The sequence below is a fragment of the Notolepis coatsorum genome (genome assembly GCF_963971535.1).
Source record: "Notolepis coatsorum genome assembly, chromosome: 4".
Taxonomy (NCBI): Eukaryota; Metazoa; Chordata; class Actinopteri; order Aulopiformes; family Paralepididae; genus Notolepis; species Notolepis coatsorum.
This window is the reverse complement of record NC_140168.1, coordinates 46872437-46895500: the sequence shown is the minus strand read 5'-3', so window position 1 is coordinate 46895500 and position 23064 is coordinate 46872437. Positions and strand designations below refer to the sequence as shown.

General features: G+C 46.2%; 1 protein-coding gene across 6 annotated transcripts in view; it reads right to left on the bottom strand.

Annotated features, from left to right (window-relative positions):
- Positions 1 to 776: 776 nt before the first annotated feature.
- chd4a (chromodomain helicase DNA binding protein 4a) overlaps positions 777 to 23064 on the bottom strand; it is an 88046-nt gene continuing 65758 nt past the window's right edge. Inside the window, exons 25-42 of one of the 6 annotated variants that reach the window (XM_084311709.1) lie at positions 22785 to 22935; positions 21929 to 22101; positions 21389 to 21575; positions 18668 to 18757; positions 18383 to 18474; positions 17894 to 18027; positions 17129 to 17273; positions 14899 to 15082; positions 14210 to 14278; positions 13545 to 13654; positions 12895 to 13174; positions 12687 to 12752; positions 12370 to 12534; positions 9025 to 9133; positions 8516 to 8648; positions 2307 to 2502; positions 1759 to 1928; positions 777 to 1108 (exon numbers count right to left, since the gene is read on the bottom strand). In XM_084311709.1, the coding sequence (XP_084167835.1) occupies positions 1094 to 1108; positions 1759 to 1928; positions 2307 to 2502; positions 8516 to 8648; positions 9025 to 9133; positions 12370 to 12534; positions 12687 to 12752; positions 12895 to 13174; positions 13545 to 13654; positions 14210 to 14278; positions 14899 to 15082; positions 17129 to 17273; positions 17894 to 18027; positions 18383 to 18474; positions 18668 to 18757; positions 21389 to 21575; positions 21929 to 22101; positions 22785 to 22935 (2469 nt within the window). In that variant the 3' untranslated portion in view covers positions 777 to 1093. The remainder of the gene's footprint in view (positions 1109 to 1758; positions 1929 to 2306; positions 2503 to 8515; positions 8649 to 9024; positions 9134 to 12369; positions 12535 to 12686; positions 12753 to 12894; positions 13175 to 13544; positions 13655 to 14209; positions 14279 to 14898; positions 15083 to 17128; positions 17274 to 17893; positions 18028 to 18382; positions 18475 to 18667; positions 18758 to 21388; positions 21576 to 21928; positions 22102 to 22784; positions 22936 to 23064) is intronic. The other 5 variants (XM_084311710.1, XM_084311711.1, XM_084311712.1 and 2 more) reach the window with 5 other exon arrangements.

Sequence of the window (23064 nt, the reverse complement as noted above, 5' to 3'; positions counted from 1 at the left end):
TAAAATGTCATAGAAAATCTTAGTCAAACCTTTAGTATTATGGATATTAAACATGCTGGCAGAGTACATGCATCCATGTTGTCGTGAACATTTTAATTAAATAAAGAAATTCCCTATCCATAGTCGCCGTGGGAAGAGATAAAATAAAAAATAAAATCTGTGCACGGAGACCAGCAACAATTTTTTCTAACAGAAACACATTTGGGGGTGCGTCAGCTAGGTCGGGAGGTGACAGGGGGTGCACGGCCAAAAAAGTTTGGGAACCGCTGCTCTAGCAGGCTCTCTGCAGGACAGGGTGGGGCCCAGAAGTGGAGAAAAGCGGTCCCTAGGTTTCAGTCAAATCTAGAGAAGATATTTCCACTATACACAGTAACACAGGATATGCTATACTTATCCTTTGTGCCATTGACTAGACTAGAGTGAGTAGATACAGGAGGCTAGTCTGTATGGACCCCGCAATCCAAAACATCACTGCCAAGTGCCAACAACCATCTCAACATTGATCAGCCATCCTATCCTCAACATCCACTGGGCACTCTGCCTTTTTCATTGACGTCACGACCAGACGTCCTTTTTGAAGGAGTCCACCCTATAGAAGGAGTCCACCCTATAGAACCAGCCAGGACCCAGTGATGGACGCTCCAGGTATCAACACTAGTGATAGTACATTACATCCAAGCTATAAGCTAAAACAACAATGGTTATAGGCAATGATATAATAGAATTTATACCAGACTTAACCATTGACCAGAAAAAAAACCACATCAATTCTTTATTACATTTTATTTAGGTCCCAAAAAACCATCATAATAACATTATATCAATAATATTAATACAGAAATTGAAAAAAGGAAAAAAATAAAATAGCTTTTTCTCCACAGCCTCAAAATGGGGGATGGGGGATTGGGGAGGGGGGGTTCGATCCTCTAGAAATTCTGTAAAGTCTGTATGGAATTGTGAAAGGGGCGTGGCTTCAAGCTTGGGTGAGTCCTCAGTCATCTGCTGTGCACCAATCAGGAATGTCGAGGTGAGGCAGGGGTGCGTTTTATGAGGTACGGGGTGGGGGGGCGGGGTGGAGCCAGAGTTCATCGGGCTACTGCTGAGACATCTGTAGTGGGAGAAGAGGGATAAGACAGATTTTTATTAGCCCATAAACACATACTGTAACGGCGCAAACACACCGAACGCGGGCGTGAGGCGGGCGAGCAATCAGCGTTTCACTTTCGCTCCCATGTTAACGGGCGTCACTGTTCACACCGGCTGCGGGCGGGAAGCAATTTTTTCGCTTCGGTTGGAATTTGAGGCGTGCACCACGCGCATTTTCACAGAAATACACTCAATATCTGCATTATTACCACACATATAGATGTTGTTCAACCAGCTAATGTGTCTGTATCTTTCCCAATACAAATAAACCATACTATACTTTTTCAGAGTACAGTCACACTGATTATCATCATTCTAAATAAACATTCTAATTAATGAGATAATAACGGGTTATATATGCAAAACGGACAATTACAGAATAGAACACTGGAACTGAAAAAAAAAAAAAACAGGGACTGACTTCGCATATAGACTAGGCATTTACAGCTGTTCCAATGTAAATCTGTGCACTTCCGCCCGCTCTGAAGTCTGACTCGGTGTGGATGGCCACGGGAGCCGTTCTCGCACGAAACCCGCGCGCGCCCCTGGTGTGTTCCCGCAGTAAGAGAGAGAGAGAGAGTGTGTGTGTGTGTGTCTGTTGGCTGGGCCTACCTGTTGTGTCTGTGGCTCTGGTCCGGGTCCTCGGCTCGCCAACCGACTCAGGATATTCCTCTCGGACATCTGGAGTCTCACGGCGACCGGTGGTATCCGGGCGATGGTGGCCGGGAGGCGGGTGACATCGGCCTTCATGTCGCTCAGTAGCTCCTCAAGCTGCTTCAGCACTGAGAGAAAAACAGTGGAATATTAGTTTCTATCTTTAGATTTACTGTTAAAAGAAACTGCAATTTTTTCTTGAATTTTAGGCCATGATGACTATATAATTTCTTTTTAATAATGTTTGAAGAAAAACAGGCATCTTCAAGAAATGAAACAGGAGTTAAGTCAGAGTTCCTGCTGGTTTCAACAAGTTAAAATTAAGACTAAGACTTTGAATATAATTTAATACATATTTCACAGCCATAATGGCAGAAAAGAATGAAGGAAAATTACTTCTGACTAAGACTTTTTAAGACCCTGCAGGAGCCCTGTAAGAGTAGTACCCCTCCCCCAGGCCCTGAATACAGTACGTGTTTTGGTTTCACGTCCAGGGCAACCCTTACCTTTGTGCAGTACGGCGTTAGCGGGTTTGTTGCCAGACATGGACTCCTTGCTGAGGTGCTGGTGGGACTCCGCCAGACATTCCACCTCGCTGAAGCGCGTGTTCAGGGCCATGGAGGGGTGGGTGGGGTCTTCAGACATGTTGAGGTAGGCGGCACGACGGAGCTGCTCCTCGATGACCAGCGCCTGCTCCAACAGCTGGGAGACAAGAGAGAGAGGAACCAAGATAAGAGGCCATTATGGTGATGTCATAAAGTCCCTGCAAAGGACTCTGTGCTGCGATGACAGCTCAATATATACCTACCTACTGCTTTCACTGTCTACAACTGCCCTACACTGTAATCATAATAATCATAACTACCTACCTCATAGTCTACCCATATAGATCTGTATGATAGCATGTACAATAGTGCTGTATATACATATTTATATATTTACCACATATATATATATAATATCCATCTGAATATACCTGCATATAATCCTTCTATATACCTACTTATACACCGGCATATAACCCATATAAGTCTGTATGATAGCATGTACAATAATGCTGTAGTATATATATATATTACTAGGGATGCACGATAATTATCGGGCCGATATCAGCAATTATGACGTCATCCCGAAAAACCCCATAAAATTCTTGATAGCTCAAAAATAAATAAAAAGTCTTTACTTTATTTTTTAACTTTTTTCTTTTCATGTCAAAATTCACACGCACAATATATGCTTACTTAGGATTTGACTTGATTCAACAACAAAGCAGTCGGTCGGGGCAATGGCAAGCCGAAAACTGTCGAAAATGTGGTTTATTTGAAGTTTGGATAATTTTTTTTCACAACTGAGGTAGGTAGATTACATTTTTAGAGACTAAAGTACAGAAAAAAGGTACCGTTGGGTACCGGTATCGATTCACAGGTACCGGTACCGTATCGATTCAAATGTGAACGGTACCCATCCCTACTGACAAAGCACAATACCTGTTGGTTTTTAGTTCACTCATTGTTCAGGGAAACACATTGTTAATGACATTGACGGATTGTGAATTTTGTGATTGACTAAAATTATATTTATTTGGAAAAATAAATATAGTCACTTTATTTGAAGAGTCAAAACTGTTCTCTTGGCTTTGTTTTGTTCATAGTAGTAACGCTCATGTCATGATAAATCTGGTTAGGTCAACACTACAGGAATATACATAATAAATAAAAAAATAAATTATAATACAATATATATATATCGGTTATCGGTATCGACCTTGAGGAGCAGAAAGTTATCGATATCGGGGTCAAAAATCAATATCGTGCACCCCTATATATATATATATCCAGAGATCTGTGTGTAGATACCTGCATATAACCCTTTTTACACATATATATACTATATCTATATAGTGTCTTTATACCTTACTATATGACGGCCGGGGATCCTTTCCACTGGTCAAATGACTTACTCGTGAGTAGTACGTCCGGTGATAAAGAAAAGCACGTCCGGTGATAAAGAAAAGCAATGTCCACAGTGTAAAGTGAAGTTATCCAAATGGTTTATTTGCAAGGTCTCTCTTTACAGAAGTGATCCTAATCTACTTTCCTAAATATTCCAGTCAATACCACTACAAGTGGCTCCTGGCTTCAGTCCTCTGTTCTCTCCTCTCCAGTCTGGTTGAAGATGTGAAAATAGCTCTTTCTTCTTCTTCTTTTGAATTTCCGGCAGAGTAGACGCATCGTGGCGTATTACTGCCCTCCGCACTTCTTTTGATGATCTCTTCTTCTTCTTCTTCTTCTTCTTTCTTGGCGTATTTCTTCCCTCCTCATTTCTTATACTACACTAGTGGTGTTCCATCTTTAGGCCTCTTCAACTCACACTTTCTCCTTCTTCTCTGCTCCTCTTGCCTGTCCAATACTAATACATACACTAACGCTATATCCTCTGGTACAACTCTGAAGCATGCAGAAATGTCAGCACTGCCTCTGTGATCAACTGGTGGTTCTCATTATCCATGCCAAAGAATGAGGGCGTGCTCCATTATATAGGCAACCAAAGGTTCTAGAATGTTCGGTTCGTGACATCATTCGGAGCCTTCATGAATGTTCCGGAACCTTCTATCATGTCATACGTTAAGTCCGGAAGGTTTTACGCTCTAGCATGTTCCACTATGACATCGCCCCCAACGTTCTAGAAGGTTCTAGGTGCCAGAAGGCGCTATTATGACGAATACGACGGTTCCCTGACTTTATCTAAATCCAATCAATATTAAACATTCCAATAATAATAATAACAATAACCAAGTAAGAAAACTCTGTTCCAAGAGGAAAAAGGAAAGATGGAAGGAAGGAAAAATGTCAAAACTCAAGAAGGAACGGAAGACTAAGTCAGGTGAGCTAACTGAGCACATGGCGATGATGACTCGATTGATGGACGCGGACGACGACGGTAATTTGGAGGGCGTACAGCAAGGATTGGTAGAATTCTACCGTCGGTGCGAGGAGTTGGAGTCGCTGCATACCAAGGTCCAGGCGGCACTGACCTCAGAAGAGAAGAAGCAGAAAGATCAGAGCGAGCCAGAAGACAGCGCATCCGGCCGTGGAGGGAAAGGGTCGAAAGTACCATCCACTACGCTTTCCAGAACATCATCTGCAACCGCTCGTCGGCAAGTGGAATTAGAAAGGGTCGAGCTGATGGCCCAGCTTGCCGCGCAAAGGCTAGTCCGACAACTCGATGAAGAGGAGGCTCAGCTCTTAGCGGACTCCTCTAAGCTAAGGGCGGCACAGGATGCAGAGAGTGCGGCGCAGGATGCCAAGAGGGCGGCACAGGAGGTTCGGAAAAAGGCTGAGAGGGCGGCACAGGATGCCGAGAGGGCGGCACAGGATGCTCAGGATTTAGCTAAAATAAGAGAAAAGAGAGAGGAGCTACAGAGCCAGGCGGCGTTATCTGAGGTAGAGGCTAAGCTCCTGTCCTGGGAGAGCATGGGGGCCAACGAACCCCCGACGACGGGGGGTCCCGTATTAGGGGAAGGAGCTCTTACATAGAGAAAGGGAAGACCGACGAAGCCCAAGCCCGCCCGCAGGCTCGGCCCGCTTCACTGACCGCCCTGATAAAAAGTGAACCGGTTGGCCGTCTCAACTCCAGGGCACCAGGCGGCGCTACCCAGAAGGAGCAAGAGGCTCCGCCACTAGAGTACCGACGGGCCGTGGCGGAATTCCCAGGGAGGCTGCCCTCTCAACAGATTCCCACCTTCAGGGGAGAACCTATGGAGTACCGGCCCTTCATCCGGGCCTTTGAACACGGAGTGGAGGACCAGACAAATAGCAGCAGGGACCGGCTGTACTTCTTGGAGCAGTACACGGCCGGGGAGCCAAGAGAGCTGGTACGAGCTTGTATTCCAATGGACTCGGAGCAGGGCTACCCCGAGGCAAGGCGGCTCTTGCAAGAGCACTTCGGAAATGGGTACATCATATCCATGGCGTATATAGACAAGGCGCTGGACTGGCCTATTATCAAGCCCGAGGACGGAGGGGCGCTCCGCTCCTTCGGCCTCTATCTCACTGGATGCCTCCACGCCATGACAGACGTGGAGCACGTACAGGAGCTTGACAGCATATCAAATATGCGGGCCATCACAGCCAAGCTTCCGTTACTGATGATTAACGGGGCTACCGTGGACAGGGTGAGCAGCTTCAAGTACCTGGGGGTCCACATCTCAGAGGACCTGACATGGTCAACACACATAGACACAGTAGTAAAGAAAGCGAAGCAGCGCCTCTACCACCTGAGACAGTTAAGGAAGTTCAGAGTATCGGGGAAGATACTCCAGTCCTTCTACTCAGGAGCTGTAGAGAGCATCTTGACCGGAAACATCACTGCCTGGTATGGGAACAGCACGGCACAGGACAAGAAGGCCCTACAGAGAGTGGTGCGCTCAGCCGAGCGTACCACGGGTATTGCGCTACCTCCCCTGCAGGCTCTATACAACAAGAGGTGCAAATCCAGAGCCTGCAGGATAATGAAAGACCCCCACCACCCCAATAACAGCCTGTTCCAGCTGCTGAGGTCAGGCAGACGCCTGCAAACCCCAGCTACTAGGACGGAGAGGCTTAGGCTAAGCTTCTTCCCCCAGGCCATCAGAGCCTTGAACAATGAACATTGAGAGACACAGAAACTGAACTATCCACACACAAGCACACACAAGCACATACACGACACGCACGCTGAGCACGCTCACACACTAGCAGCCACTTTAACACTCATGCCGCACACACGCACACTTATGGCCAGAGGAAAGGCCACTTAAAGTAGTATAACATCAGGAACAGTGTATTGCACTACTAAAGCTACCTAGCATGTCCTATATGCTCTGTAAATACTAATGTACAGATACCGAGATGGCACACCATGTACCTGTTTATTGCACTGTTTTATTGGATTCTATTAATATGTTGTACCACTGTATTTTTATTGGATTCTATTATATGTTGTACCACTGTATTGCACATCGTCGCGGGCAAGACCAGCCGCATTTCATTGTATACCTGTATGCCGTGACAATTAAAACTCTTGACTTGACTTGACTTGTTAGAGCAGAGAAAGCGGTAGAGAAGCCATGTCCAGCAGGCGCTTCGGAGGAAAGAGAGGCGTAGCGCCAAGTTCAGCGACCTCGTCGAATTTGTCAACCTAGAAGCCCAGGAAGCCCTACACCCGCTCTTTGGCAACCTCACAGAGGGAAACCGGAGTCAAACTAGGGCTCACAAGGACGAAAGGACCTCCAGAAATGGCGACGTGCGGGGAAGCTTCACCACCGCCGCGACAGCAGTTCAGCACCCGGCAGAGGCTAAGGCGCGCCCCGAGGGCGATACCCTCCGCGCCTTCTCCAACCCTTGCCTCTTCTGCCAAGGAGAACAGCATGCCATGGAGCAATGCACCAAGCTGAAGAAGGCTCTTCACAAGGAGAAGATAGTTTCTCCAGAGTAAAGGCCTATGTTTCAGCTGTCTGCAACGGGGTCACCTAAGCAAGAACTGCCCCGCGAAGAGTCGCTGCAGAGTCTGCCAGCTCCCCCATCCTACGGTTCTACATATTAATAACCAAGCGGCCTACGAGGAAGACGACCATTTTTAGATAGACCCAGCCCCCAGGTCTGTCTTCTCCAAGAGGCGGCATGAGGCGGTGGTAAAGACCGTCCTCCTTTGGTGTGCCACGTACTAGTGACCTCTGGCACCACTCAACTGACCCGGTTACTTGTTTTGTAATTGCGTAGACCCAATTAGGGGCCGGTGTAACGGCCATTTGAGTGTTTTGATGATTATTATTATTATTATTTCGAATGTTTAATATTGATTGGATTTAGATAAAGTCATTGAACCGTCGTATTTGTCATGATAGAGCCTACTGGCACCTAGAACCTTCTAGAACGTTGGGGGGCGATGTCATGGTAGAATAGAATATGCTAGAGTGTAAAACATTCCGGACTTACCGTATGACATCATGATGGAAGGCTCTGGAACATTCGTGAAGGCTCTGAATGATGTCATAAACCGAACATTCTAGATTCTTTAGTAGATGAGTCTACTCTGCCGGAAATTCAAATAAGAAGAAGAAGAAGAAGAAGCAAGGTCTTTTGAATCTTCGACCAGACTGGAGAGGACCGAACAGAGGACTGAAGCCAGGAGCCCACCAGTGGATTTGCGGTTCCCACATTGCGAAGGAGTCTTCATGTGTCGAGTCGGCAGTGAATTTGGAGACTGGGAAAATACAGTTTTCTTACCTTGTAGTAGTATTGACCGGAATACTTAGGAAAGTATATCTTAGGATCACTTCTGTAAAATAGACTTATGAAATAAACCATTCGGATAACTTTACACTGTGGACCTTGCCTTTCTTTACCCAAGAGCGTACTACTCACGAGTAAGTCATTTGACCAGTGGAAGGGAGCCCCGGCCGTCACATTAGTAAGAAAACTTCACTGTACATATTAATATTACAACTCTGTACATCTGATTAGCCCCATTACTCAGTAGTACTAATTCATATATTTTATAGCAAGTTTAACCACCATTGTATATTACTATTGGCCTTTACTGTTACATTCGCTCTCTCTAGTTGGATGCCACACTTATAAAAAAAAAAAATCAAAAAAGTAAACCTAGCCTATAATCTGTAGCCTATTAACCTATAGATTGGGTAAGCAAGGTTATTCCTTTCATCCCTTCCTACCTTGAATCTCCTGGCCAGGAACTTGTTCTTGATTTCCAGGAAGTTGCCTCTGTTCATCTCGCCCTTGAAGGGCTCGTTGAGGATGGCGTACTTGACGTCGTTCTGGATGTCCTGCCAGCGTGCGTAGCCGTGTCTTGAGAGGGAGCCAGAGTGAAGGAAAAACAAGCGCAACAAGGAGAAGGACAACTGCTGGCCTACGCTAGTTTATCATTACTAACAACCATATCAAGAGGACCTCAGACTCGTAAAGGCTCAAGACTTTTCCACTTTGCTTCCAGGGACGGGGAGTCAGGAAATATATAAAAATAAAAGTCTACCCTGTGGTCTGTTGACACTTAAGAAACAGGACTGCAATTTAACGCAAGCCTTATAATGACTTGGGTACAACTCTGCCCCCAGTCAGCTGATAGATGTCACACGGTTAAGATTACGGTCAACAAACAAACAATGTTATGACCGGTCACACTGCGCTCGACCGAAACCAAGTCAACGCAGAGAGGAAAGGATACTGTATGATGCCGGCCAGCAGCCAGTAGTCATGGCGACGGTGCCAGATCTCATTGGTCTTCTTGGTAACCGTGGCAGCGCGTTCCTCGTTTTGCCACAACGAGTGGAGTTCTGAGGGAGGGAGAGAAAGAGAGATGGAGGAGGAGAGAAAAGGAAGAGAGAGACGGAGGAGAGAAAAGGGAGAGAGATACAAAAGGAACAGATGAAGGAAGAGACGGGAATGAAGCGTGGAGGAAAGTCGTCAGTGATATAATGAATAAAGCTCAGGGTGAATGTTCTTTAGTAAGATAAGATATTCCTTTATTGATCCCCTTGGGGAAATTCAGGTGTCATAGCAGCATGGGGGAGGGGGGAAAGGAGGTACAGGTATGGGCAGGGTAATATAAATATATAAATATAGGCAATGAAACTATAATAAAAATAAAGATAAACATAATTAACTCTGAATACAAGAATATGAGAAAGTAAACGGTGTAATCAAAAGGTGCAGATGAGGGTCTGTATGTTATATTATACATTACAATAAATATGGATAATAAAGAATTAGAATCTGAATATATACTTTGAGTAAAGTAAAGCAAACTGTATACACAGGTGCAGTATACACAAGGTACCCTAACTGGCATGATATACGCCATACGCTGTAGCGTGCAGGTTAGGTGGCAAGAGTCAGACACACTTAGTGGTCAGACATTCCTAGTAGTCAGGGCTTGACAGTAACACCCACCAAATGCGGGTAGAATTCGGCAGTGGCGGGTAACTCCGTCATTCTACCCGCCAAAGTGGCGGGTGACTTTTTTTCTATGAAAAAAAAACATTGTAGTCTACAAAAGGCATCTGCAATAATTAAGTCAATCCAGGTGATACTACAACTCCCACGAGGACTGTGTGCTCATTCATTGGCCCATCCACTTCGCCTGTCGCGTGCGTTGTGTTGCCTCCGTGTGTGACAGCTGACAGCTGAACGAACGTTGTTAACGTTAATAGCTCAACTGGTTAGTGCGACCGACTCATCCATAGTTTACTTTACATTACAGACAGTTAGCTAACGTTACAATGTGGCGGCATATTGTGGGTGTGAAAAGACCGGGTGAACCAAACCATCAACAAACAAAAAAGAGAAAAGAGAATGAGACCGAGACCTAAAACACGAACAAAGTACAAGAGGAGGCCAAAAAAAAAACGGTTGTTCATTGAAAAGTGGCGCTCAGGTCGCGAGTGGCTAGGATATGATCCAAAGCAGAAGTTCATGTTCTGCATTGATTGTCGTATGTATGGCAAGTCCAAAAGCTTGTCGTTTTTTATTGGCACAACCAATTTCAAATTAGAAACAATAAAGGATCATGAAACATCAAACGGCCACATACATACTCTAGCTACCAAGCGGGCGAAGACTGGTCTGTTAGAGCAGCGGTTCCCAAATTTTTTGGCCGCGCACCCCCCGTCACCTGCCGACCTAGCTCACGCACTCCCCAATGCAAACATAAAAAATAATAAATAAATAAGTCCAGAGACTCCGTGCTGCTGCTGACTTTAAATCAAATAGGTGTCTGTGGGCAGTCAGCCGACATTAATAAACAACAGTGTGTTATAATCACATTTTTATGAGCTAACGAATTCCGTTATATTGGACATTTGTATTAATTATATCAAGCGAATAACTGAGAAATTTGGCAGAGAGACGGCAACATTATCGTGAAATATAAACGTTGCGTGATGACTTATATCTCCGCCTCCCAACGAAGCACATACCAATAGTATGCAACTGCAGAGCCGCAGAGCCAGCGGCGCTCTCATCCCGGTCTGGGGAAGCTCAGCAGAATTGCCAATGGCTGAATTGGAGTATTGCACTGTGCGTGCACAACTGTCTGCTCTGCGGCTGCATGCTTCTTGCAAATCTAGCTCTCGCTGCCAAACCAAATGAATCTCGACATCGCTTCACCAATAGTCGTTATCAGAACACTACACACATATCATAATTATAGAACACACATCGTTGTCATTATTACCCTGTTTTCTTGGTGGAGAGCCACCGGGCTGTTGTGTCTGTGCTCCAGCTGTCATCACCACTCTCTGTCTCCACTCTAAAACGCTGCTCTCCGCTTCTCTCCAATTCCTCCTGTCCTCTTTCATACTTTTATTGACTTTAGATTCACCCGACAGTTTCCCTGTTTTTAGCCAGCTCTGCATGTTGTAAGTGCCACAATCCCGCGCTGGTCGCGCGCTTTTGGCAGGAAGTTATTAATGCACTGGCTCGCGCACTGGCTCGCGCTCGCTACCGTCATCGGCCCGCTGTTAAGCCCGCATATAGGAGACCTGAGGAGACAGACTCCATGCAGAGCGGAGCGCATCAGCACAGACGAAGCGCACCTCGCCCGAGACATTGTTTATTATTATTATTATTAAAACGTACGTTTGTTTATTATTATTATTATTAAAACGTACGTTTTTTATTAAAACGTTTCTTGAATTTCATGATTTACACAGTGAAAATCCCCATTTGAAATAATGTATATTAGTTATATATTTATTAGTAAAATGACGCCATTAGCCTTTTCATGTCACGCACCACCTAGAGGTAGCTCGCGCACCACAAGGGGTGCGCGCACCACAGTTTGGGAACCACTGCGTTAGAGGAGAGTGTTGCGGTGAGATCCCTGGTCTCAATGAAATTGGCTCAGTTGGACAAGTTGAAGGTGCTGTTCCACAACGTTCACGCAATGGGGAAGAAAGGCAGACCCTTCACCGACTATTTGTGGATGTGCGAGTAAGTATTAAACAAACTAACATGTATTATGTAACGTGCATTATTAAACTAATATTACGGTGTTTGTTAGCTAGCTAGCCACATTCATTTAACATTAAGAAGCATAAGGGCTCGAGACTAACAGTCCTGGCCACCCTCTCAGTCAAGGTAAGTAAGTACATTGCAACAATGACTAAGTACAATACTTGTTATACTGTCATTACACAAATAGCTACACAGGAACAGAGAATGTAAAGTGTGACTGTCTGGGTGGGTGGGATGTTCGGGTGGGGACAGATGTTATTGGATTAGATGTTATTTTATCACACACCACACTACTGACACTTTTTGGGTGGGGGCACGAGTGTGGGGATTTTTGGCTGGTGAACATGCTGAGTGGCTAGTGACTTTGGAAAACCACTAGCCACAGTGGCTAGTGAGCCAAAAAGTTCATGTCAAGCCCTGCTAGTAGTTCTTGAGTATGCCGCAAAATTATAACTAGTCCGTGTGTCTATGTGTGTGTGTGTGTGTGTGCGCCCGCCTGACAGTGTGTTACACCGACTGATAGCCTGCGAGTACTTTTCCGTGTGTGCGTGTGTACCTGTGAAGCCTCCGTCTGCGATGTTGAACATGAACCTGGTCTTGGCTTTCTTCTTCTCCTCGATGGCTGCAGCCGCTGCCGCTGCTCCCTCCTTGCTGCCGTCTCCGTTCTGCAGCTTAGCAGCTCCCTCCTCCGGCTTCACCACCTCCTTCACCTCCTTCTGGTCTGTGGACAGAACCGGAGACGGGGGGGGGTCAGTAAATACCATCTACACAGGTTTACAAACCTGTTTTATGCGAGGATTCAAACTCGAGGATGTGGAAACAGCGAGGGGATGGGCAGTAAGGATAAAAAAAATATTAAAAGGAGCCAAATACCTTTCTTTTCATCTGCCGTGGGAGACGTGTCCATCTTCTCTGCCTTGTCCTCCTTCTTGTCTTCAGCTGGACGTCCAACAGAAGAGAGTGAGAGACGTTAGACAATACAATTCAACTTCTAATGCACATCTGAATAAATAGAAAACCCGTAGTCGAACAGAAACAGTTTAAAACCCGTATAGGAAATATGTTGAGAGATAACCCTTACCTTTGACCTCTTTGACGTCAGAGTCTTCCGAATTGACCGCCGACCCTTCCGTCTTGGCTTCCGTCGGAGTCTTAGTCTCCTCCCCTCCCTCCGCGCTCTTCTTCTCTGTGCTCTCTCCGTCCTTCTCCTTCTCGCCGTCCTTCTCCTTCTCCGCCTCTCCGTTGGTGGGCTTGTCAGTCTCCATGGGCTCCTCTCCATCTTTCTCATCCTTCTTCTCCTTCTCCTTCTTCTGCTCCGGAGGCGGAATCTTCTTCTCCTCCTCGTCCGGGATGGCTATTACCTGGAGGAGAGGAGATTAAGAATCAAGATCAAAATGGCTGAAAGTGTAATATGTGAAGGAGAGTGTAGTGTCATTCATGGACCAAGGACCAAGACGAAGCAGGTTTCTTTCTATGGAGCTCTTGGGGGAAAAGGATAACCTGGGGGTTATTTCAGTGATTTCATCCTCCAATAGTTAAATTCATAAAAATATCCCACCAACTTCACTAATATTCCATTGTTTTTATGCCAGCAATCGATTTGAAGGAGATTTATCAGAAGGGAGGTCTTACTTGCAACAAATCTATTATGAATGCATCAATCTGAAGGAAGGTAGGGGGACCGGACCTTATTATTATTTCAACCACAGAATATTGGCTCTCTTTTTTTACCTCATCCTCCATCTTGCTTGTCTCCTTGCCGTCCTTCTCGCCGTCTGCCTCCTTTTTCACATCCTTCTCTCCATCCTTCGCCGCCTCGTCGTTCTTTGCGAGGTCGTCTGCTAGAAAGACAAGTGAAAAACCGCTGTGATAGTCCGCTTGAATAAAAACCTCTGTTTAGAGCGTTTCTAGAAAGACCCACCAGCTCAACATTGCCATATGCACCACAGTCTAAGTGTCTAACGAGAGATGATGTTTCATTTAAACCATCTACAGTGACAGGTTCATGGATGTTGTGTTTGTAGTATGGATTAACCAAACATGTATGGTAATTAGGGATGCACCGATACCAGGTCCGATACCAGGCTAAGATACTCAGAAAGCTTCCTAGATACTAAATCCGATACCAAGAAGCACATCCAACAAGAAAAGTGACTTGATTAGCTAAATATTTGACATGTTAACTCTAGAGAAAAATGTATTATGTCTCAATAATTCTTCCAATGACCCCAAAGCACAGGTATCGGTTGGATTGGTGCATCCCTAATGGTAATCCTTCAATATACTTAAAACTAGGTAAAAAAATTAAAAATGTAATCTGATGTAGGGTAACACTGGCAGTTAGAACAAAGCAGTCTCGGCCCTGTTGCCATAGTTTCAGGAGGCGGAATGGTTACCTGGGGCGGGGGTGTTGGGCTGGGTGTCTGCAGGGGTGCCACTGGCAGAGGAGGAGGGCGTTTTGGGGGCTGGGGAGGGCGAGCACAGACAGTGGGACAGGGGTTAGGACCAGACAGGGAGGCAGAAGCAAAGCGAGGGGTTATGGGGGTCTGGGATGGGAGGTGTAGATGGAGCAGTACAGGTAGGCAGAGGAGGAATTGGTAGCAGAGGTACATAGCAGTGGCAGCACACTAGACTAGAGGAAGCGGGAAAAGGGAAATTTTTGCTCCACCTGCCACCGTAGCAGGTGAATACAAAAACTGACCATTCTGGGTAAATATTTACCCTTTTTATCGATTTGACACAGATTTCAAGTTCAAAGTTAGGACAAAGTTAGGACAAAGTTGGTTTAATATTGACCAGCTTGTGTCTGGTGGCGCGCGGTTAACCTCAGCAGGGACACTTGACAGAAGGAGAGGACGCAGGCCGTTACCTGTGGCAGGTGTGTTGGGTTGTGTGTCGGTGGGGGTCCCGGTAGAGGGGGTCTTACCTGTGGCAGGTGTGTTGGGTTGTGTGTCGGCGGGGGTCCCGGTAGAGGGGGTCTTACCTGTGGCAGGTGTGTCGGCGGGGGTCCCGGTAGAGGGGGTCTTACCTGTGGCAGGTGTGTTGGGTTGTGTGTCGGCGGGGGTCCCGGTAGAGGGGGTCTTACCTGTGGCAGGTGTGTTGGGTTGTGTGTCGGCGGGGGTCCCGGTAGAGGGGGTCTTGCCGGGGGACTCCGGATGAGCTGCTGCCGCCGCGGCCGCCGCTGCTGCTGCTGCAGCCTTTTTACTCTCCTCCAGCTCAGCCATCCAGGGCATCGACCACTGACCGTTCACATGCTCAAACTCCTGCACCTGGAGACACAACAGAGACACGGTCAGGGGACATGGAGACACAACCAATACACAGACACGGTCAGGGGACATGGAGACACAACCAATACACAGACATGGAGACACAACAGAGACACGGTCAGGGGACATGGAGACACAACCAATACACAGACATGGAGACACAACAGAGACACGGTCAGGGGACATGGAGACACAACCAATACACAGACATGGAGACACAACAGAGACACGGTCAGGGGACATGGAGACACAACCAATACACGGACATGGAGACACAACGGAGACACGGTCAGGGGACATGGAGACACAACCAATACACAACCAATACACGGACATGGAGACACAACGGAGACACGGTCAGGGGACATGGAGACACAACGGAGACACGGTCAGGGGACATGGAGACACAACGGAGACACAACCAATACACGGACATGGAGACACAACGGAGACACGGTCAGGGGACATGGAGACACAACGGAGACACGGTCAGGGGACATGGAGACACAACGGAGACACAACGGAGACACGGTCAGGGGACATGGAGACACAACGGAGACACGGTCAGGGGACATGGAGACACAGTCAGGGGACATGGAGACACAACGGAGACACGGTCAGGGGACATGGAGACACAACCAATACACGGACATGGAGACACAACGGAGACACGGTCAGGGGACATGGAGACACAACAGAGACACGGTCAGAGGGAACCCACTCTCCACACTTTAGATCACCTAAACACACTTTATATTTATTGGTAAAGGATTTGCACTACAACTAGTACACCTTACTGTAAATTGTACCTCATCCCATTTCTGCTTTGTACTATATAGTATTGTATATTAGTACATTGCATAGTATATTGTATGGTAACTCAGTTACTTCTATTCTGCATCGATCATTGTACATATGTCTATACTGAACACTGCGACTTCTATTTTTAGTTCTATTACATGCCATACTATTTTATTTCATACCATCTTGTCTAGCACAGTCTCTGGAGCGTAACAGTAAGAAGCATTTTGTATAAAAGTATTCTGTACTTCTGTATGACAACTATTAAAGAAACTTGAAACTTGAACAACCAAGACATAGAGGGAACAACCAAGACACGGTCAGGGGACATGGAGACACAACAGAGACACGGTCAGGGGACATAGAGGGAACAACCAAGACACGGTCAGGGGACATGGAGACACAACAGAGACACGGTCAGGGGACATAGAGGGAACAACCAAGACATGGAGAGAACAACCAAGACACGGTCAGGGGACATGGAGACACAACAGAGACCAGGTCAGGGAGAGAACAACAGAGACCAGGTCAGGGAGAGAACAACAGAGACCAGGTCAGGGAGAGAACAACAGAGACCAGGTCAGGGAGAGAACAACAGAGACCAGGTCAGGGAGAGAACAACAGAGACCAGGTCAGGGAGAGAACAACAGAGACCAGGTCAGGGAGAGAACAAAAGAGACCAGGTCAGGGAGAGAACAAAAGAGACCAGGTCAGGGAGAGAACAACAGAGACCAGGTCAGGGAGAGAACAACAGAGACCAGGTCAGGGAGAGAACAACAGAGACCAGGTCAGGGAGAGAACAACAGAGACCAGGTCAGGGAGAGAACAACAGAGACCAGGTCAGGGAGAGAACAACAGAGACAAGTCAAGTCCTCTACTGAACTACTAAATTGTACTCGATTAGCCAATGTTTTAACAATACATCTGTATCAACCATGAAGATGAACCTCTCCGGTTCCACCACACCCCCAAAAAGGGTAAATGGACTGCATTACATCCAGCTTTACAGCATATACCTCACATTCACACACAGACGGTGGAGGAGACCGTGCAAGATGCCGACCTGCAGTTAGGGAGCAGTTAGGGGTTAAGTGTCATGCTCAAGGACACTTCCGACACGCTTCCAGGGGGGGGGGGGGGGGGTCGAACCGGGAACCTTCCGTTACCAGACGACCGCTCTACCTACTGAGGTTTCAAACGGATTTCAACACTCTCAATCTCAACTAAAAAAGGAAGAGACGCTACCTTCTTTCGGATGAGAGACATGACGCCGATCCTGGTGAGGACGTGTTGCCGCGATAAACCTTCTCTGGGGACACCATCTGCGAAGGTCTCCGCTCCGTCCGCACCGGGCTCACACAGGTGTCTCATGAACAGAGACACATACGCTCTGAGAGACAGAGAGAGAGGGAGAAGGATAGATATAGACAGAGAGAGACAGACATGGTGTATAAGAGAGCAGAGGTGGAGGAGAGGATGAGAAAGGGGGGGATACAGAGGATGTGAAAAAGAGATCAAGGAAAATATTTGTTAAAAGTCCCATTTAAAGGAAAAGGAAACTAAGACAGCAATACACTGTAGACTAAGAAATCACAGACTAGTCTCTCCTTCGAGGTGTGCAGAGGCAGGATGTGTAACGAACGAACAACAAGGGCTGAGGGGGAAGATGACATTGAGATTTTTTTTTATCGTGGTCAGTCTCTCCTGCTTCTTTTAGACAAAACGGAATCTAATTTAAAATCACATTAATGTTAAGAAGAGTCTCCATAATACCATATACACTGGAAACTGGACTGAGTTTTGCCATTAACCCTTTCGGGTGTTTTTGCGAGATTAGAATTTTGAGAACTTGGAACATTCTAATGATGACGATACTATAGCTAATGACACCTGAATGGGTTAACGCTCAAAAAAAAAAAAAAAAGTATCCCCTGAAATCCATTAAAGTAAACAAAAACAAAACAAGGTTAACTTTCCCACCATTCAGTTGACTCGAGCAGGTAAACTCACTTGAACTCCTTCTCAGACTTGCCCCGCAGGTCTCTAACCAGCCACTGGGTGGTGAAGGCGTCCTGGGGAGGCATCCCATAGCGCATCACTGCGTTCAGGAAGGCCTTCCGCTGCCGGGAGTTGAAACCCAACACCTGGGGAGACCACAAGACCAAGAAGAGTTCACGTCTGCGCTAAATCGGCCTTTTCCAGTAGAATAAGCAACACTTTTCATTAATTTTCAGTCTATGGGAAGTGCATTTTGAATATTTTAAACTGACCATCCTTCATTTGCAAAACAAATAGCACCAAGCCATGGAGCAGGTCATTGGACTTACTGATGTAATGTAATGTTCTAGTCCTACTTATGAATTTTTTTTGCCATAATTTTAATGGCCTCTTCACCACTATTGTATAATTGCAGTGACATATTAACGAATAAAAAACACATAGTCACCTTTAAATCTCTTAAAAACTAGCATGGCTGTAAGTAGGGAATGTGCCGCTCACCTCGATGTTGCCTCCCACTCTGGCCAGCAGAGGGGGCAGTGGCTTATCTTTCTCGTTCCTCAGGCCCTTCCTGTTCGGCCTGCGAGAGTTGGCTGCATGGAGAAGACATGAGAAGAGGTGAGGACAGTGACCACATGCGCACACTCAACTAACAAGAGCCTCAGTATAGTGCGTTTAAACAGGCGAAGATAACAGAAAACACACTATTATCATTTAAGTACCAACACTATTATACAAACATTGACCACATGCCTGCACTGCACACAAACATAAAGATGATCTTACCTTCCGTCCGCTCGTCAAAGTCTTCATCTCCCTCCTCTGAGGCCACAGAGTAATCCGATTGGCCATCGGACTGATCATCCTGCCAATCAGCTGTGAGATAAAAGACGAGAGGTGGGGTTATAAATCATCAAGTCATCTCCGATGACAATATTCATTTGGATTTAATCATGTTTTTTTTTATCTTGATTTATTGTGATGTTTCTTCTTGACTTGTTTAAAGAAGACTTGTCCAGCCCATGGGGACATTAACGTGTGATTGCGGGCTTTACAAATAGATTTTTTGAAAATCATAAAATATATATAATACATTTTATATTAATAATTTGCCTTGAAGATCAGACAGGGTTGCCCCAAACACTGCTAGCAATGAGAACTAGGCTTAGAAATGAACCACTACTAGAGGTGCAGTCAAAACTAAATGTAATGTCACGTCACCTGAACGGGTGCGAGGTGATTGCAGGCCTAGTAACCAGGGGATAAGAGACACGTAACAAAGAGGAAACTAGGACGAGCAAATCACACATACTAAACAGTAAACATACATTATGACGCGCCGCTTCTCACATGCACCCGCATGCACACACACAAGGCTGTTATTATATGACACTGTGCGTGCGTGCGTGTGTGTGTGGGCGCCGACATTTTGCGGCTGCTGCAGAGCGGGCTAAGATCATGGTGGCCATGCAAAGCATCATGGGTTCTGCTGTACAATGCAGCACTCTGCTCATGGTGGCGGTGGACACGCCCAGGCCTCGTCTGTATAATTAACTTACAGGAAATAAGAGGAATTTGCTGCGAGTGAGCAGAAAAACACTGTAATGTCCCACACAGTTTTAATGAGCCCCCCCCCCCCCCCCCCCGCACACATTTAGAATCTTTATTTATGTCCACATAAAGACAATGTTTAAAGGACACAAATATTATCAGTGCACTTGTACATTGTGGGATTATTCTGATACAATCGTGCCCAAATTGACAATGGCAACCAAAGTTACACACACATGGATGATGAACCGACAATCAACACACAGCTCATGGATACAGATCGTTTCTGATTATTCGAGCGTCAGTAACGGCATTCGCATTGAACACTAAAAACGGTTATCAGCCCGATCGCTATGAAAGCATTGCAGGATCAAGCTAGAATTTACGTCAAATCGCCCTTACCTTTGGCCGAAAGTAATCCAAAAAGAATATTCCAATTTCTTGATCGCCATCTGGTAGATCAAATCCCCATTTGCTCGACGTTATGAAGACCATAACATACGGATCAAGCATAGTTGACGGGCTTCAATGTAACCGGCTGAACTGTGCGCCTCCCCGAGAACAATTTTTTTTTAATCTGAGACCTGGGGTCATTCCACAGCCCAGGATACAATGTTAGAAATGTAGCTCGATATCGCCGCCTGGTAGGATGCGGCCGGTACTGCACCTTCGGATTCCCACTATGCATTGAAGACAAAAATAAAAAGGAAAAACAACCCAGAAACGAGAATCTTCGTTTATGGCACTGTACGGTTGGGGCACAGAAACGAGAATTCTCGTTTTTGGCAATTAATGTGTTAAAGCTAGGGATGACTTCCAAATCAAATTTATTTGTATAGCCCGATATCACATGGATATAGCCCCTATGGGCAAGTGAAGAAGAAACATCACAATAGATCAAAAACAGTAATTTACAACAGCGGTAAAGCAGCTCCTGAGCAAGTCTCTCTCTCCCTCTCCATCCCCCTCTCTCTCCCTCCCTCTATTCTACTCAACACCATCTGAAGGTTTATTCTACTCACCACCATCTGAAGGTTTATTCTACTCACCACCATCTGAAGGTTTATTCTACTCACCACCATCTGAAGGTCTATTCTACTCTCCACCATCTGGAGAGGTCTTACTCTAGTCTATTCTACTCTGCACCCTCTGGAGGTCTTACTCTAGTCTATTCTACTCTCCACCCTGTGGAGGTCTATTCTACTCTCCACCATGTGGAGGTCTATTCTACTCTCCACCATGTGGAGGTCTAATCTACTCTCCACCATGTGGAGGTTCATTCTACTCTCCACCATGTGGAGGTCTATTCTACTCTCCACCATGTGGAGGTCTATTCTACTCTCCACCATGTGGAGGTCTATTCTACTCTCCACCATCTGGAGGTCTTACTCTATTCTACTCTCCACCATGTGGCGGTCTATTCTACTCTCCACCATGTGGAGGTCTTACTCTATTCTACTCTCCACCATCTGGAGGTCTTACTCTATTCTACTCTCCACCATGTGGAGGTCCATTCTACTCTCCACCATGTGGAGGTCTATTCTACTCTCCACCATGTGGAGGTCCATTCTACTCTCCACCATGTGGAGGTGTATTCTACTCTCCACCATGTGGAGGTCTATTCTACTCTCCACCATCTGGAGGTATATTCTACTCTCCACCATGTGGCGGTCCATTCTACTCTCCACCATGTGGAGGTCTTACTCTATTCTACTCTTCACCATGTGGAGGTGTATTCTACTCTCCACCATGTGGAGGCCTATTCTACTCTCCACCATGTGGTGGTCTATTCTACTCTCCACCATGTGGCGGTCTATTCTACTCTCCACCATGTGGAGGTCTTACTCTATTCTACTCTCCACCATGTGGCGGTCTTACTCTATTAAAAAAAAGAAAAACAGGTGAAATGGCATAAGAGACAAGAACACAATTCATTCATCCATCCTCTTGGCTTACCCTTACCTCGGTCTTCTTGCGACCCGTCGTTGTAGTTGACCTGCTTGCGGATGCGCTTTCCTTTGCCCAGGTTGCGGGCCAAGTCCTCCTGCTGCTGCTCATAGTGGTGACGTAGCAGCTTCTCCCAGTAGTCCGGATCCACACTCTCCTCCTGCTTAATGACCTCCCTCTGCACCTCCTCCTCCTCCTGAGAGAGAGAGAGAGAGAGAGAGAGAGAGAGAGAGAGAGAGAGAGAGGAGCAAGGTATGGGGGGCATAAAGTGGTGAGGGAGGTATGAGAGGAGGAATGAGGAAGGAAGAAATGAGGAGATGGAGGAAGGAATCAGGGAAGATGAGAGATGGGACGACAAAGCGAGAGTTATATTGTGAATTAGACAAGAGTTAATAAAAACTAACAAATAGAAGTTCATGTTAAAATCTAGTATGATAACACTGAACATCCCCACTGCCATCTACACCAACATTTCTACCCTCTACATTCTCCACATCCCATCGGGAGTCAACAGCTCCTCGTCTCACACACACACACACGTGTACTCACCGGCTCCTCCTCGTCCTTGACCACGTACTGAGCCACCTTGAAGGAGCTGAGGTACTCGTTCATGCTCTGCTGGACCTCCGTGTCTTCTGTGTCTCTCTGGTCCCTGTTCAGCAGACTGTCGATGGCTCTGTCGTCATAGTGGATAACACTGCTGTCTTCCTCCTTGCTCTCACCTACAGGGAGAAAGAGAGAAAACATCACGTTTGAAAATGTGGACATTCAGGGAAATGTGATCAAGACCACGGAAAGAAACAATATGCAGGCGGAGAAAAGCAGCAAAGCCAAAATTCTCCCAGTAGGAAATAGGAATGTGTGGAACGCATTGTACAGATTTATGAACGTCCCCCAAGATGGGAAAAGCCATGTCTTCCATGTTTACATTTCAATCATTTACATTATTCATTTAGCGGATGTTTTTATCGAAAGTAACCTACAGTTGTATACATTTCCTACGTGGCAGTGTTTGTGTTGCAGCCCAGGCACGAGGACCTTTCTATAGTTAAAGTGCACAAAAAAAGAATGAAAGCCGCCTCTTGCGCTCTCCTCGTCCTTTAAGATTTACTCCATCACACACTAACCACCTCTCTATTCATCCATCCTGTCCTGATATGAGGAGTCTCTCACTTTCCCTTGTCGACAAACGTATCTATCCAACCATGACAAGTAATATTCTGTACACTTGAAATTACTAAGGGCAGGTGCATCAAATAAAAGGGAAAGCTTAAGGTTAGGACAAAGAGGAGGTCTTAAGCTTGTAACGAGGACATCTAGTTCTCTTGTTGTCCTCGACTTATCCATCCACCCATCTGTCCCCCCATCGTAAATCCATCCATCAATCTGACCCGACTTCTCTCACCTCCACCACCAAGCCCCAACTCGTCCTTGAAGAGCTCCTCCGTTCCAAACTTGAGAATGTCATCCAACTCCTGTTTGGACATGGAGCCAGTCTTTGAGCCCAGACCGGGCCGCACCACCAGGTGGGTCAGCATCATCTTCTTCTTCGCAACCTGGGCGGAGGGAAGGAAGGAGAAAATGAGAGATGAGACATGTTGAATTCGACCGTGACATTGTTTTTATATAGTTTACCTAGTGATCTGTAGGACTAGTGTATATAGTTTACCTAGTGATCTGTAGGG